This window comes from Globicephala melas, chromosome 8 (assembly GCF_963455315.2).
Source record: "Globicephala melas chromosome 8, mGloMel1.2, whole genome shotgun sequence".
In the NCBI taxonomy this organism is placed as follows: Eukaryota; Metazoa; Chordata; class Mammalia; order Artiodactyla; family Delphinidae; genus Globicephala; species Globicephala melas.
Window position 1 is genome coordinate 75,302,476 of NC_083321.1, and position 16,504 is coordinate 75,318,979.

At 34.5% G+C, this 16,504-nt stretch overlaps 1 protein-coding gene across 4 annotated transcripts in view; it reads left to right on the forward strand.

Annotated features, from left to right (window-relative positions):
* The window catches only part of CNTN5 (contactin 5), a 1,371,648-nt gene extending 1,355,789 nt beyond the window's left edge, over positions 1–15,859 (forward strand). For all 4 annotated transcript variants that reach the window (XM_060303945.1, XM_030883710.2, XM_060303947.1 and 1 more), the window contains 3 exons: positions 253–365; positions 8,715–8,883; positions 13,093–15,859. In XM_060303945.1, coding sequence (XP_060159928.1) covers positions 253–365; positions 8,715–8,883; positions 13,093–13,196 — 386 coding nt within the window. In that variant the 3' untranslated portion in view covers positions 13,197–15,859. The remainder of the gene's footprint in view (positions 1–252; positions 366–8,714; positions 8,884–13,092) is intronic.
* Positions 15,860–16,504: the final 645 nt, after the last annotated feature.

The window sequence follows — 16,504 nt, forward strand, 5'->3', positions numbered from 1 at the left end:
TTGACACAGAAGGGAGATAAAAGGATTCAGGTTCAAAAACTCAGCAGAGTAGCTATTAAAATGACACTCCTGGAGCAAAACCTTCCTTATCTGACTCTAGCTGGAAAGAAGCCTATGGTGCCAGTCAACTAGAAAAGACTGATGTACTCAAAAGAAAAGACTGAACACAAGAAAAGACTGAAATACAAGGATTTAAGTGAATAAATGTATTTAAGACTCTTCGTCCACTCACTTTTGCTTTTTATTTTGTAGCCCCCAGTCAAGCACCTAACAACCTCAGGTGGGAGCAGCAAGGCTCTCAGCTTTCTCTGGACTGGGAACCTGTCAGACCATTAGCCAACGAGTCTGAAGTCATGGGCTACAAGGTCAGTGTTTTTCTACTCTTTGGATAGACTCTCATCTAAAAAATTGCTAATGTGAGGATGTGTAATTTAAAAGGTGTATAAAGACCTATTAACATACCTATTTTTTTCTCAATCATTTTTCTACCTGTATCTTAGAAAGAGCCTTCCTGCAGTGGGGAATCCAAGGAAATCAAAATCAGTTTCAGCTACACAAGGCACAAGAAGGGAATGGGTAGGAAAGACAACAACAATTTGAATACAGGGTAAAAATGGCTCATGAAACAGTGTCAGGACAAGCAGAACTTAGAGAGTCTTGGCATTCTCTTCCCAAAGACAAACTGTCCTGGCAGATGGAAAAGACTGGACCACATAGTTTGAGTATAAAGACTTTCCATTAGCAAAGAAACACAAGAAGAAAAAAATGCTAGCGTCAGCACAGGGGATAGGAAAGAGACCATGGAGAGAGACAGCAAGCTCCAAAATAGATACAACATTTCACATATGGTCATCCTGCTATGTGCTAGCAAGAGATCTGCAAATATAAAAATGTTTAGGCAGTTTGTTTTTGAAAAACAGCTTTGTCTCTGATTTTAAAATATGTGGTCAATATACTGAATTGGCTGAATTTCAAATTCTTTTTCAATAACATCAGATTCTATTTATTGTCTTAAACTCATACTGATTCATTAGTGGAATATTATTTATAGCAGATTTTTTTTTAAATTTCAATGATCATATTTGACTGAAAAGCATCATTTAGGTGGCTGTTCAACTATCAGAGATGGTAACACAGCACTTTGTATATAAAGTGCTAAAATTCTGAAGATAAAAACTGAAAAAGTTATAAATGGAATATATTTTTAAGTTAGATAATTCCCATTAAGAATATCTTAAGGCACAAACTGTAGCAATTCTTACAGACTATGATTGGTATGGGTCATAGACATCCTCACAATTAAACACTCACACTCAAATCTGTCCTAATCCGCGTGGGTATTGAATTTGATCTTTGGGGGGAGGGCAGATGTGCCATCTTCTGTATCCTTCTCTTAGTCCTCTTCTTTCCACATCCTTCCCCTCATCCTCACAACTTGTATTCTAAGGCAAAGATACCCTTCGATGATTAAGGGTAGCAGTCTGGCCAGAAATGGTGATGAACCATCCGAGAACCAATCTAATGTCATTAGAACTCTAGCAAGCAATCTCCCAAACTGGAGAGGCAAATGGACGCAAGAAAGAGCTAGATAAAAGCATATGACTGCCTAGAAGAGCCATTTGGCTTCAGGCACCTTTCAGGTGAGAAAAGAAATACCATACCACATGGAAAATACATGAGCCTCGGCATAGGGCTCCCAGGTGGGATGACCCTCCTTGTTGCTCGCATTTGCCACTTCTACTTCTGTCATTGCTCACCTCTTTACATGTGACTGTCTCCCCACGCTGTTTATATATGATTGAAAGCAAGGCCTCTGTCTTACTCATCTCTTTATCCCTAACATTTCTAGAGTGGATGAATAAATTAATTTTTGACCCAACTTGAGGTATTTTATGCAATTACTCACAAGTGTGTATTATCAGCTGTGTGTTTTTCCTATCGTGGCCTTCCCATGTGTTGTGGTGGAATGGGAAAAGAGAACTGGCTTCTGAGTCCGACAGACTTGAGTTCAAATCCCAGTTTTGTAACTTTGAGCTAGTTGCTTAACTTGAGTTTCATTTTAACTTCAAAAAAATGCAAAAATAATGATAACATATTATACAGATTATTTTAAGGATTAAGTAAGATAATTTGTGTAAAATGCTTAGCATATAAGAAGTGCTCATTGAAAAATAGCTACTGTCTTTCTTATTGTTATTGGAAGAATTCCACCTAGTAAGGTGGAATTTTCAAATATTTTAACAGAAGAAACTGATCTTTAAAAGTTGCCTGCCAGTTCTGTCTCAATGAAGACAGCACAAGTCACCTGGAATACATTGTTGTGGAGGAGGTAATCACTAACATGGTCCATCTTAGTTGTATAAATAATGACAAGTAGGTACATGTTGACAGAGGATTTTTTTCTTTTATTTCCTTGAAATGGTCTCACCTCCTTATGTCCCTGAGAAGGAAAATCTAGTTCCTAAGAAAGGACTCTGCTGATAACAAATGGAGTGAGACCTCAAAGCCTGTTCTTTTGTAACTAAACCTTATTAGAACTTCTGATGTATGGGCTAATCCCCAGTTAGAGACCTACTGGCAGGAATGACACAAAGTGCCCTGTGAGGGAAAGGGGACTTCAGATTGATGATTGAGGCTTAACATAGAGCCTGGATTCTCCTGGGAAGGTCTGGTTTTCACAGGGCAGGTGACTAAGCATGAAAGCTCCTATTGACACAGGCATAATGGAAAGGAATATGATTAAGAACAGTAGCTGTGAATATTTACTAAAGAGATGGAACCCAGAGGACACAAGCTTGGAGCCCCCTTTTCTGAGCATGAGTTGGAGGAGAACTACTACAGCCTTAGGCAAGGATCTGCATGTAGTGAAAGAGCTGTACCATCTGGAGGGAGGTTCACACAAATATGGAGAGGCTAGTATGGTACTCAGAGGGAGAAGACTTTGATTCCTACTACATACCCAAAAAACTACTGCCAGACCAAGAGTGGCACCACTCTTAAGAGCCCCATCTTCTTAAACGTAATTGTGTATGGCTGTCACAAAAAAATTAACAAAATTAGGGACATGTCAACACACTAATCTTTTCTCTTTCCATGAGGTAATTTGAGGTAAGCTTGCTGTATTAAGACTAAGTTTGCCTCTTGAGATTCTTGGAAAATTTGCAGTAGAGGATTTCCTGCTAATCAGGGCAAGAGAGAACTTCCACAATTAATTGCAATATCAAAAGGAAAGTAAATTTATTTTTACTTTTTGTCCTGGCCAAGTTACTTTGCTTGTAAAATCAAAAGAGATCACTAGAAATATACATGGTATGTAAATTTGAAGCTGGAAACTAGGAGTTAATGCCTGAGGTTTAAAGTGCAGGGATTGTATATTCCATGTTTTATATCAAGTCCAGTTTAAGATGGATGAATTAAGAAAAAGTCCTCATCTAGAAATTTTCCAGATTGTGAAAATGATTGGATTGTGATAAATATGGAGAAAAATGGATTTGTTCCATAGGCTTGATCCATAAATAATCCATTAAACTATTCTTTTTTATAGTTAAGATATTATATACTGGATGCAATTTATTCTCAAAAAAATAAACCACAAAAAAAAACATAAGATAATAAGATAAAACAGCAGAGCTTGGAATTAGACCAACCCATTTTCTAAGGAAGCATGAATCTTACTTCTTTACTTGATTCCACAGATTGAGGTGTCAGCAACATACATAAGGACTTGTCCTTATTACCAGAGAAAGATACAATAACAAAGGAAATTTGGTTCAAAGGTGTTAAGAGAAAAAGAAGGTCTCCCTACCACAACATCTTATCAGGAACTTCAAAAGTGACCAAGATTATAGTGAAAGAACAATGGAATTGAACCATATATGACAGTGTCACAGGAAACACATTAAAATTGAATCTATTCAGATAAATAGAATTAGCTAGTACTGAAATTTCTCACTGCTCTTTGAGACTGTCCAAGAGAACTTGGACTTCTTGGGATTTTGTTTAAGAAGTCCAGATTTAAAAGTAATACTTTTAAGATATCACAGCTTCTATTAACAAGCAAGAGGAATAGAAGCATGAAGAACAAGAAAAATGCTGGAAAATAATTGTCATTTGTAGACATGGCTACAAATTATTTCCACTCAAACAAAATAGCTTCCCACCTAAAAATATGAGTCAAATTTGGGAGTTTATTTAGCCTATTCATCACTTCTTCAGGTCATTTTAATATTTGACTTTATTTTACATTTCCCAATTCAGATTAGCTGCATATTATATATATATATATATATAAAATCAGGAAAATGGAACAACAACTTCAAAGAAATTTCCTAATTTAACTTATTTTTCCCAAATAAGTATTTTTAAATGAAGTAAACTTTGTTTTTATGACTCCACTAGCTTGGGATCTGAATCTAGAATCCTTACTAATTTTGGCACATGTTATGTCTGTTACTACCACTTCCAAAGAAATGCCAATAACAAAACTAAAGTATATTTAGCCATAATTCTCCTTAATGATCTTGAGAATGGAGAATTTTTTTCTTTGTACTGTGAAAGAAACTTACCAAGATTATAAAGTAAAACAGCCATCTTATCCCCACCTTATTCTCCTTATACAGACTTAAACTTAAATGAAAGAGAAAATAAATGCTAAATATCCAGGGGCTATGCTTTCCCTTGTGCAAATATCCCCTTCCCCACCAAGACAGACTTCTGTCCATTCAGAAGACAAAAGCACTCAGAGGGAATTCAGGATAAGGGCTTCAGGCTACATATCAAGAAAACAGGGTCTCATTTTTTCTGTCTATATCTAGAAATATCCTTTCCTGGATATACAACCTCTTCACCATACATCTTCTCCTTCACCTCTACTTTCTGATATTTATAGAGCTAGGGAGAATATGGGGAAAATCAGGCTCAAAGCTTACTAGTTATTATATGATCCATCAATATAGACAGAAATTTTTGTTTGTTTATTCCATTTAGATATCAGTTAGGGCCTGCCATACTCCTGAGATATAGGTACACTTGAACTGAAATTGTATTCCACAGCCTGTGGAACTTTGAAGTCCATCCCTATATTTCTCCAGCTTCTCAGGGAGCCTAAGGTCTGTGGCCATTCTGGTCTCCTTGATTTCTTGTATCTTACAGCTGTTACTTTATCTTATATTTACTCCAAATATGGGACTCTGCCTCTTTCCTGTGATCCCTACAAGTTAAAAAGACTCATATATAATGGTTTATACCATAATTTCTATATTTGATTATGCTTATATGTTTTCATCATAAAATATTTTTTAAAGATTAAAACAGAAATGGCTTGTATAATGTCAAGTATATACATATACAAGGAAGACTTTATGGAAATGTCAGTGGGAGATAGAGTGAAAGGCACAGCATACAAACAAACATCTGAAAATTGCCATAGGAACTCCTGTTCTTAAAAGTCCTTGGAGTCACCCTACAGCTTGTGGCTTCTCACTGGTACTTGAGCCTCCCACCTTATTTTCACCTAGATTCTATTATCTTGCTGATTCCTCCTCACCCACCCATTGCCACTGGGGTTTTGGATCCCTCACCCACTTTTGTGAAGAACAATTGTACCCAAGATGCTAAGCAAGTGAATAGCCCTTCCATTGAATAGGATCCATCCTTCCAATGACACTTGTGGGTGAAACTAGCAAAAATTTATTCTGCTATATTTTTAGGCACACTCACACCATTATTGTTACTATCAGACATGTAAACTAGCCATTTCTAGATCATGCCTTTGAGAATAACAGGACTGCACTAAATTTTTGTTTAGGATCATCTCTTTGGCTAAGTTTTTTAAGTAGAATTTGAGAATAGTCTTGACAATAGACAATTTTCTTTATGCCTAGAGATAGCCATCATTGCAACTTCCAATCTATAAATATCCAAATTCTCAAAGTACTCCCTGGTCTTCTTACTGTCAATAACTATTTCTGACATGTCTTGATAACTCCTTAACCTTCTCATATTTCTCATTCGAGTCATGTCTTCTAAATCAGTACTTTAAAATGAGCAAAGATTCTCTAAATCACGCAAGACTAACCATTAATTTAACGTATCTTTTCACTTAGTATACCTACTTACTGACTCATAGCACTACATCTCTCTGGATGTATTGTTTAAAGCCACATTTAATCTCAAACTTCTTTTGCTACCATTAACTGATATTTTCCTGCCTTTACCTTTGTTCCCAAATCTCAACTGATCCACATATTTTTCTTCAACTCTGGATTTTACAGCCACATTAGATATGCATTATTGACTGCATTTTTCTTTGTCATAAGAATTGTAATTTATTGAACCATAATAACAACGTCCTCTAAAATAGTCACTCCCCTGCCCATCCTCACCAATTTACATACTTTTTTGTTGCCATAAATTTGCTTCCTAATTACCTCATGTGGATGAACAGAATTCTAATTCAGTATGCTGCTACAGTCAAAATGAGAGGCATAAATTCTGATACAATTTTCATTTTTTAAAGCCAAAAGAACGTGCTATAGGCATCCTCCTAGAAATGTTTCTGATTCCCAAATCTGTACCACTCTGTACGTGGCTATAGCATCAAATATGTTTCCTACTGCAGAACACAGCACACTCAATTGCACTGTTTATCTGTCTCCACTGTTAGACTGTAAGTGCCATGAGGGGACCATATAGTCTTATTCTCTGATGAATCTCCAGTATATAGCACTGTGCCTAACTCACATGAGATACCCAGTAAAATATTTGATGTTGCTCTTGCCACTTCCCAACTATTTTAAACCTATGGCATCCTTCCCTATAAGAATTTCAGTAGATAGAATTATTGCACATATTTTATACTTTTACAGAGAATTTACTTCTCTCCCAAGACTCCGAAGTAAATTTAAATTCATGAAAGATAGAGAAAGTAAATGGAGGCAGCATACTTTACCAGAATGCAGAAAGGAGGATCGAGTACGGGCACGCTTCAATATATGAAAATATTACTTTTCTGAAGTATTTTTTTCTTGTATGTAGGTTAGTTCAAGTTCAAAACACTTTTTTTAAATTTTTTTTGTGGTACGGGCCTCTCACCGCCGCGGCCTCTCCCATTGCTGAGCACAGGCTCCGGACGCGCAGGCGCAGCGGCCATGGCTCACGGGCCCAGCCGCTCCGCTGCACGTGGGATCCTCCCAGACCGGGGCACGAACCCGTGTCCCCTGCGTGGGCAGGCAGACTCTCAACCACTGCGCCACCAGGGAAGCCCAAAACACATTTTTAATAAACAAAAAGTATTATAAATTTTTGTCTAGTCTCCCAAGGAAGTTCATCTTTTATGATGCAAATGAAATACTGACCACTGACAATGAACAATAATAGCAACAGAAAAAGTCGCTTTCTCTTATTAAGCTTACCAGGTCCTGTGCTAGGCATTTTACATGCATTTTCCTAACAAAACCATGAAATAGGTGTTATTATCTCTACTATACTGTACAGGCACTTCAGATTTAGAAAGGTTAGTAACTTGCTCAAATTTGCTCAGACAGGAATGTGTAGGAGATTGTTTTTTGTTTTGTTCTGTAGGAGATTGTTTTGAATCCAGATCTGTGAGACTGCAAAGCCAGTGTTCTCTCCATTATGCAAAGCAATCATAATACTCACAATTATGATAAAAGCACTAAAACAATGAAACAATGCAAATGCATTTAAAATCTTAACTGCTGCTACTTGACCATTATACACACACACACACACACACACACACACACACACACACACACACACACACACACAAAGTTTATTGGGGGCAAATGAGTAGAAACAGTATAATACAGTGAAACACCTCTGAACTGATCATCTGAATACTAATCTTCCAATGCAATTCCTTCTACAGCTAGCCATATGATCTTGTATAAATCATATAATCTCTATGACATTAGTTTTCTGACCTGTAAACACAGGACAATTCTGAGTCCTAATCTGTAGTTATAAAACTCTGTTTGCCATGAATACATGTTCAATTCTAGTACCATGGACAGATGTCAAAAAACAACTTGGCTACCCAATATATCCAAATGCCAATTTACCAAAAGGCAAACACAAAAGTAAAAATAAAAATACTCAATATAATTTTAAGCTTTCAGCTATCTTCTACATTGTCAAGGATTTATTATTGATGTATTTAACAAATTTTCTGATTACTCCTTTCAAATGATTTGAAGATGACAGATTTGAGTACTCCCTCAGAATGCTATTCATTTCAAGAACCAGGAATAACAGACTTTCAATCATCTGCCCCCTCACTACCTACTTCTCTAGCCTCAATTTCTCACTATTTCCAAATGTCTTCTAATGCTATTGCTTTCTTATTGCTTAGATGTATTTTTAATCTTCTCTTATCTCTTTGTAGACTTTTTTTCCTGCCTTTTCCAACTGGTGAACTCTACTTATCTTTAAATACTTAACTCAGCATCACCTTCTCCTAAAAACCTTCCTTAAACCACCAGACAGAATTAAACTCTCTCTTTTGTATTCCCATAGTCCCTTATGTATATTCCATAGCTGCATATAACACATACATTGCATTTACTTACATATCTGTCTAAGCTGTAAGCTCCCTGTATCTAGCTCAGAATGTGACATACAGAAGGCAGTCAATAAACATTTGAAATCCTTGACTGAATATCAAACGTTTAAACATCTGATATTGTTCCCAGGTATTTTATAGGCAAGAGGGTCACAGCAACAGTCAAATTATTGAAACACAGAAACCTCAAGCAGTAGTCCCGCTCCCTGATGCTGGAGTCTATATTATTGAAGTTCGAGCATGCAGTGAAGGAGGGGATGGAACCGCTAGCTCCCAAATCAGGGTCTCATCATATTCAGGTAAGTTTTGACACAATAGGCTTAATTTGATAACCACTAACAATATTAAGATGGTGTAAAACTCATCAAAATTAACACGATGGACTGCATGATTCAGAGACTTTGAATTTTCTCTTATTTTACTCTGATTTGCTATATGATCCTTCAATTAATACAAACCATGGCAGCCCACTCACAACTGTGGAATTTCTACAAATCTAGAAAAGAGTTAACATTTTCATTAAAATATTTTTATTTGTGAAATTCCCCTTTCTATCCTGATCTCAAGTAGTGTCTTGCTGGTCATTTGTGCTTTTCAATATTGCTTTTAACCAGTATTGCACTAATTTAATATATTATACCCATTTCTCTATTGTCATGATTGCCTTTATTATTAGATAATGGAAAGTGAGGGACAGGAAAGTTTAAAGGGAATGCTTTTGAAATTAAAATTTGATTATGTTTATTGATTTCAAAATAAATTATAAATTTCATTGAATATCTTTGTTTGGGTTTTTTTTATTTTTCCAGCTTTATTGAAATATAATTGAGATATAGCATTGTATAAGTTTAAGGTGTACAACAGTTGATTTGATACACTTGTATATTGCAAATATGTACACAGATTTATTGCAAAAATATAGCTAATACCTCCATCACATCATATAACTGCTATTTCTTTTTTGTAGTGAGAACATTTAAAATCTACATTCTTAACAACTTTCAAGTATATATTACAGTTTTATTAATTACAATCACTATGCTATATATTAGATCTCTAGAACTTATTTGAGCATCATTGTTATTATTAGTAATATTAATAATTTCTAGCTTTGACTGAGCCCTTGCTATATGTAAGGCACGGTCATAAGTGCTTTACTTACATCATCTTATTTAATCCTCTTAACAATCTATGAGGTAGGTTGCATTATTCTTGTTTTACAGAGAAAATTTAAGTAACTTGCCTAAGATCACACTATTACTAAGTAGAAGAACCAGGATTCAACCCCACTGCCATCATTACACCAGCAAGAGAAAACTGATTAAAGGAAGGGAGATTTTTGCAAATTCAGAAGAAAGTAGTCATTTCATTGAGATAGTCAAAAAAGAAAGGAAAATATTTCATTAAACAAATGTCTCATTGAGAAAATATTGGGCAATTTTTATTAAGGCCTTGTATAAAAATGTTTAATGTACATTTAATTATAGGTAATGATGAATATTATTTATTGAGCAGTCATTCTCAAGCAGAAGCATCAACCTAAAGGGAAGTATCCAATGATATTCTGTAGAATTCTGAATGTGGCTTTATTATATTCAATGTATTGCTCAACTTAGGTTAAGACCAGAGACATTTCTTATGATTGTTTTTTGATGCCACAAAGTGAGATAGAAGGAAAACATAGTGGAGAAAATAATATGATAGACTGAAACTTTGAGGAAAAGCTGTTGCCATAATACTTGGTAAGTAAATTCTTGCATAAACATATAAGATGAGATAAAGGACATTATTGGGACAATTGATAAATTTGAATAATGTCTGTAAATTAGATAATATTATATCAACATTAATTTCCTGTTTTTAAAAGTTGTACTGTGGTATACAAGAAAATGTCTTATTTTTAAGATCTGCACATTAAAGTATTTAGGGGTAAAGGTACATCATGTCTTCAACTTACTTTCAAATGGTTCAGGAAATAAACGTATGTATTTATAGAGAGAATAATAGAGCAAGAAGATAAAACATAAACATTTAAGGAATCTGGATGAATTCTTTATTTTATTCTCACTACTTTTTATGCATCTAAAATTATTTCAAAATGAACATTTAAAAATAAAAATCACACGATACAGAAAATCTGACTTTTTCAGAAATTCAGGTGAAAAGACCTGAGAACTTAAATACATTGTGGTCACACAATATTTAATACACTTTATGATTTATTTATAAAATTATAGTTTCAAGAGCAAGAAAGGTAATAATGTCTCTACACTGATTCATGCACAATTGAAATGTTCAGATTTTCAAGAGCACATTGAAGAACTAAAGATTATTTCTGAAAAGTGAAAAAGATGACAACTCTCTGCCTGCTTGATAAGTCTTAAGTTTCTAATAACAACAATACAAAGAGCATTTACTGCACTCTGGTCATGTTCTTTGCATTGTGCTAGCTGTTTTCTATATGTCATTTTATTTTATTCTCCTAGCAAACTTATGAGTTAAGTATTTTATTATTCTCTGGCTCTCCAAGCTTCCTTTCAACTGTAACACAATCAGATTCTAAAGTATCATCCAAATAATATCATCCCCAAGATTGAAAGTACTTACAAACACCTTGATTCTCCCATTTACATTCTAATTAACTTGTAACTTCTATTCCATAAAAAAAAATTTATCAACTTTTATGTTTTAGTTAATAAAACACTTTGGCCAGTACAACCCATTTCCTGAGTTTTAATGAAGTGAAATCTCATGGTATTTTCTTAGACCGGTAAAACATGAGCAACGATTGATTTCCTTCTTATCTTTTTCCAAAAACCAAAAGCCTAAGAAGTTGAATGACCTGCTCAAGTGAAATAGTTAGTTAGTTTTATATCTGGGACTAGAACTTAGTCCAATGTTTGTTGTTGTTTTTGTTTTGTTTTGCTATGCTGAAATAGCATATTTTTGCTTTGTGGATTCTATGTGGAATTTGAGATATATATCCTACTTAGCATTATGAAAGTGAGGGGTTTTTTGTAAAAATATCATGTAAGTTGACTTAACAAGGATGCAGCTACTCTCAAATAAACAGAAAGAATGTTTTCACAGTCATTTATTAAGCATGCACATACCACTCCAGTGAGGCTTTGTCATCATGCCTTTCTTGTAGCTCACGTGTGGCTATGCACTTCACAATGACCCCATTTTGTACAAGTTGAAATATATGTAACACTCCCCAATATGTTGAATAATAGCTTTTATTAGTGCCTTAGCTGTAACAGTTTTCAAAGGAAAGAAGATTTGCTGCTTTTAGAGTGTGTATATGTTTAGTTTATCAAACAAAAGTTTCTTCAGCTCTTAAAGAAGCATCTGAAAAATAAATTTAGACTCTATCCTGTAACAAAAATCACACCCAGAATTCTGTTACACTCAGTCTGGTCAGAGAGGATAACGTGACAGAAGAATAATTCCAAAAATCAATTCATACATTTTATTATTAGTCTATCATGGTTTTAATCAAGGCCAATCATTGTTTTAATAGAGACAATATATAAAAGCATCTCTTTCCACTAATTCCTAGCTCAATGACTTTAAACAAGTCTCTATAATCTTTTTAAGCCCTGGTACCATCTGCAACACGAGGATAAATAATAGCACTTACTACATAGGAATGTTGTGAAGATCAAATTAAATAACGTGTATGAAGGGCTTTGTACAGTACTTGGCATATAATAAGCATTCATTAAATATCAATCATGATGATGATACTTCCAAAGACCTCTGACTTGAAGAACCATTCCTGAAGTTAGGTCTAAGGGTCGTACTTAGTTTGTGAATGTATGGAGCTATCAAAACTTCTTCAGACTAATACATTCAAATCAGTGAGTTTGATCAAGCAACCACCCTAATACATTAACTGTATACAATGCTTTTGTCTCAAGAAGGAAGAACTTCTCCTGGGTAGAGGTAAGATTAATGAAAGATGCCTTTTCTTTACCAAGTTTGGCATGAGAACCTATAATTTAAGCCTGCTCAATTGAAACAGTCAAATCAATCAAGGACCCATAAGTAAATTAAATAAATTAATAGTTTATTATTAAATTTAAAAATTTACTTAAAAAAATAAAAATAAATAAATTATGAATTCTTGTTGCCACAAACTTTTGTTAATTATTTTTACTCCATTTCCTGAACTGTGCATAATAGAAATTATTTTATTTTCATACCTGGAATTTGGGATATTTTCCATCAGTGCATCATGTTGAAAATTATACTGAATCTCCTGATGAGGTGTATTTGTTTGACACGACACAGCCTTTTTAACACAATATTCCATATACACTTCTGCCCTCCATATACCTTTTGAGAACCCCAGACAACATCTTGTTTCATAAGCACAAGGAACGCTGTCATCAGAAAGAGGATTGATGTTGCATTCATTTATCTTAACATACCTAAAACAACTCTTTTCTAGCTCAAGCAAAACCAAAATAATTTTGTCCATATAATGCTTCTCTTTTCCACAGGTGGGAAAATCACTAGTGCTCAGTCAACCCTCCACACTCTTTCCACGTCCTCGTCATCAGTAACGTTGCTTTTGGCATTGATGATTCCTTCAACCTCTTGGTGAAAACTACAGACTTAATTTGCTTTTCTTTACTTTAGCTTGATAACAGCAGTGAATAGAGTGTAATGTAAGTGGAGACCCAGGACCTTGAGATAAGCGTTAAAAACTTGGAACTACACATGTTGCACTTACAGGAGGTTGGGGGGAACATTACTTATCCGTCAGGTTTCTTTTTGGTTTTTGTAAATGGAGAGGACAGTTATTGGTCCAATAAAAATATGCAGATTGTACGTAATAAATTTTGTAAGCAAAGGTAATTTCTGTCAAATGTATTCTTTACTTTTTTAGTATGTTGGAATTTGATTTTATATCTGATGACCCTGAGTGTGTGCCGTCCATTTGTTAAGCAAGTGGTCTCTAGCAGATCTGTTTCAAACACAAATACAAAACTGAGAATGAAAAATTTACTTAAGACTCCAAGTCTACTGTTTTTCATTTTTCCTTTGGCTGACTATTCCAATTGACAAAGCAGCAGGAGATATAAAAAAAATACTTCAACTGTGTGGTCCATTATAGGATAAGTACACAAAAATTTTCTCAAAAAATATTGTATGATTGCATCATGAAATAGCAAAATTTGTCAATATGCTATTCTATATGCATCCCTAGAGCAAGTTATTAGGATAGGGAATAAGCCATTTACATTAGTGCAAGGTAAATAGAAAGTAAGTCCAAATGAACTGAAGTGCTATTGTTTTTCATCAAGTACTATGTTATCTAGCTGCAAATATAGTAAATGTTTATTTTTAATAACAAAATATAAAGTCACAAAAAAATATATATGATCACTAAAAGCTGAAGATACTGACATGCTGCCAAGGGTGCTAACTTGAAAATGAAATGAATATGGGACAGAGCTTCCCCATTTCCCCACCTACTGCCAAAAAAGGTGTTGAATTAGGCCCAAGATTTTCTTCTAACTGCAAATAATTTTAAGGACAATGAAAATCTGTTCTGCAAGTAATTTTGCATAGAGATAGTCTATGGATTAAAATGGTTCAAGCATAAAAAATGTTGATTTTTTTTAAAGAGTTCCATGCATCACATGCCATTAATAAAATCTTACCAACTATTAAAATAAAGAGGACCTCTTAGATAAATTGATTTTTTTTAATTAAGCAGTGTGTGGAAACAAGGCCTCAATACAGGGGCTCAGCTAGTCCATCTAGCCATACACTGCTTAGGAGGTAATACCCATTTGCTCTTTGAGGACTCAACTTGAACCTAAGTGATCCTAGATAGTTGTCGGAAAGTGAGGTGAAAGTTTTCTATGTGATATTTTACAGATATTCTAACCAGTATGAGAACGTGCCAGAGTTCACATTAGACCCAAGAAGATTCCTGAAGGGATAGTTATTGCAAAGCCATATGCCAAAAAATAGCCTGGAGAAACTACCGTTTTACAGGTGTTGTTAATATGAGAACAAAATGTAGATTCTTTTCTTTTCCTTTATAAAATCTAAACCTGCTAATTCTATTCACATCTTTAACAGCAAGCAAAATGAAGCAGTATTGAGCTCAAACTGCCAGCTCTAGAGGCTAATCCTTGTAGAACCAGAAGAGAGATTGGAGTTTCTGTTCTGAACATCCTCAGAAATTGGGTTCAGAGACACAGAACCACTCTTTGTGTTGGTTACTCATCTTCTTTGGGGGAGATTATGCTCAAGACAACCCTAAACAAACAAGAAGTGATTTAGAAGACTATTTTGGTTAATAGATTATTGTAGTAAATTACCACGGATGGTGAATATCAAAGCCTGTGAATATTGACAACCAAGTGGCCTTCCTTGAGTACCTCCTTTGGAGTGGGAGAGGCTGGATTTTGCATATAGAGGGATGGTAACTGTTTTGCAGGCAAAATATGAGTTCCCCCCAAGTATGGTATAGCTTGCAGGAGCAGATTGTGCATCTGAAAAAACTGCAGCAAGAATATTAAAGAATGGGCAATAATTTCTACTTCATATTTGATGAATAAAATCATTTTCTTCATTTTCCATGGTGGTTCATACTAGACTTAGCGGACTTTAAGAATTGAATTATTACTAAAACTCGTAAAACAAAGCCCAATGAAATATAATGTCAATACACAGCAAATTCAAATTAACCAATATTTCTGACTAGCTGATGGATGGTGTATATCTGACAGAATATTTAAATACAGAATGTCTGATATGTTCTTAAAGGAATCAGCGATACAGGATGTTTTAAAGCAACATGCACAGAATATGTATTCTGCATCATAAACCTATTAAAAACAGGTTTTAAAATGTTTATGTACTTATGTATTACATACTTGTTACTTTGTAGAAAGCAGAGCAGCATTCCTTATCAAGGTACATTATACTGAGTCAGCTTTTTCTTGGATGGAATAGTAACCACACAGTCTTAAATCACTAAACAGACTGTAGTTTTATATAACGTCAGTTGAACTCTGAAGAAAAAGACTCCTCCTATTTAAAAATTTCATGAAATTGAATGCCTTGCATACCCAAATAAAGGTACTGTGGACCCCATGTCAAACCGTTAAATATATTGTATGCAGTCTGTATATATACTATATATAATGGTATATACCATGTGGAAGGCACAGTCAGATAATAGTTCTGTGTACTGTTCTTGTAACATTAGATCTTTTTAATAAATAATTCTCTTTTTATTGTCTTTTATCTTCTCTCCTGTCAACTACATGAGTAACATTATTTTATGCAGACCACAATATGCTCATAATTATGGTAGTGTTTTCACACTGAAAATATCACTATGTTAGGACTCTGCATGTTGTTATCACCTTAGGTTCAAAAATCTTTATAGAGGTCCATGGTAGTTTCAACTTGAAAACTGAAAGCTATGTCAAAGAATAAACCAGCAAAGAAGCAAATACGAATGAGATAAATTCAGAGTTAAACTCATGTTTATTTATTCTCAAGAAGAATCCATTAAATTAGTTTTATAAACAGTTTATTAAATACATACCTCTGCTTTTTCTAAGAGCAGTATATCCCAATCAATACCAGGTACAATTCTCATAGACAGAGTTTTTGTGCCAGCACTTTTGTGTTTCCTTAGTACCAAGTATACATCTCTATTATACCAGCAATCATATGATGTTACAATGATTTCTATATAAATGTTTCTTCTCCACTATCTAGGTTATGAGATCCTCCAAGGGAGACTATATTATGTTCATCTTAGAATTTCTCTCACTAGTGCCAAGCATAATACATAGCACATATCAAGTGAGCAACTGATTGGATTTAATTTCATGTTAGACTTTAAAATTTCCTTCAGAACAAGATTCCAAAAGCCAGGGC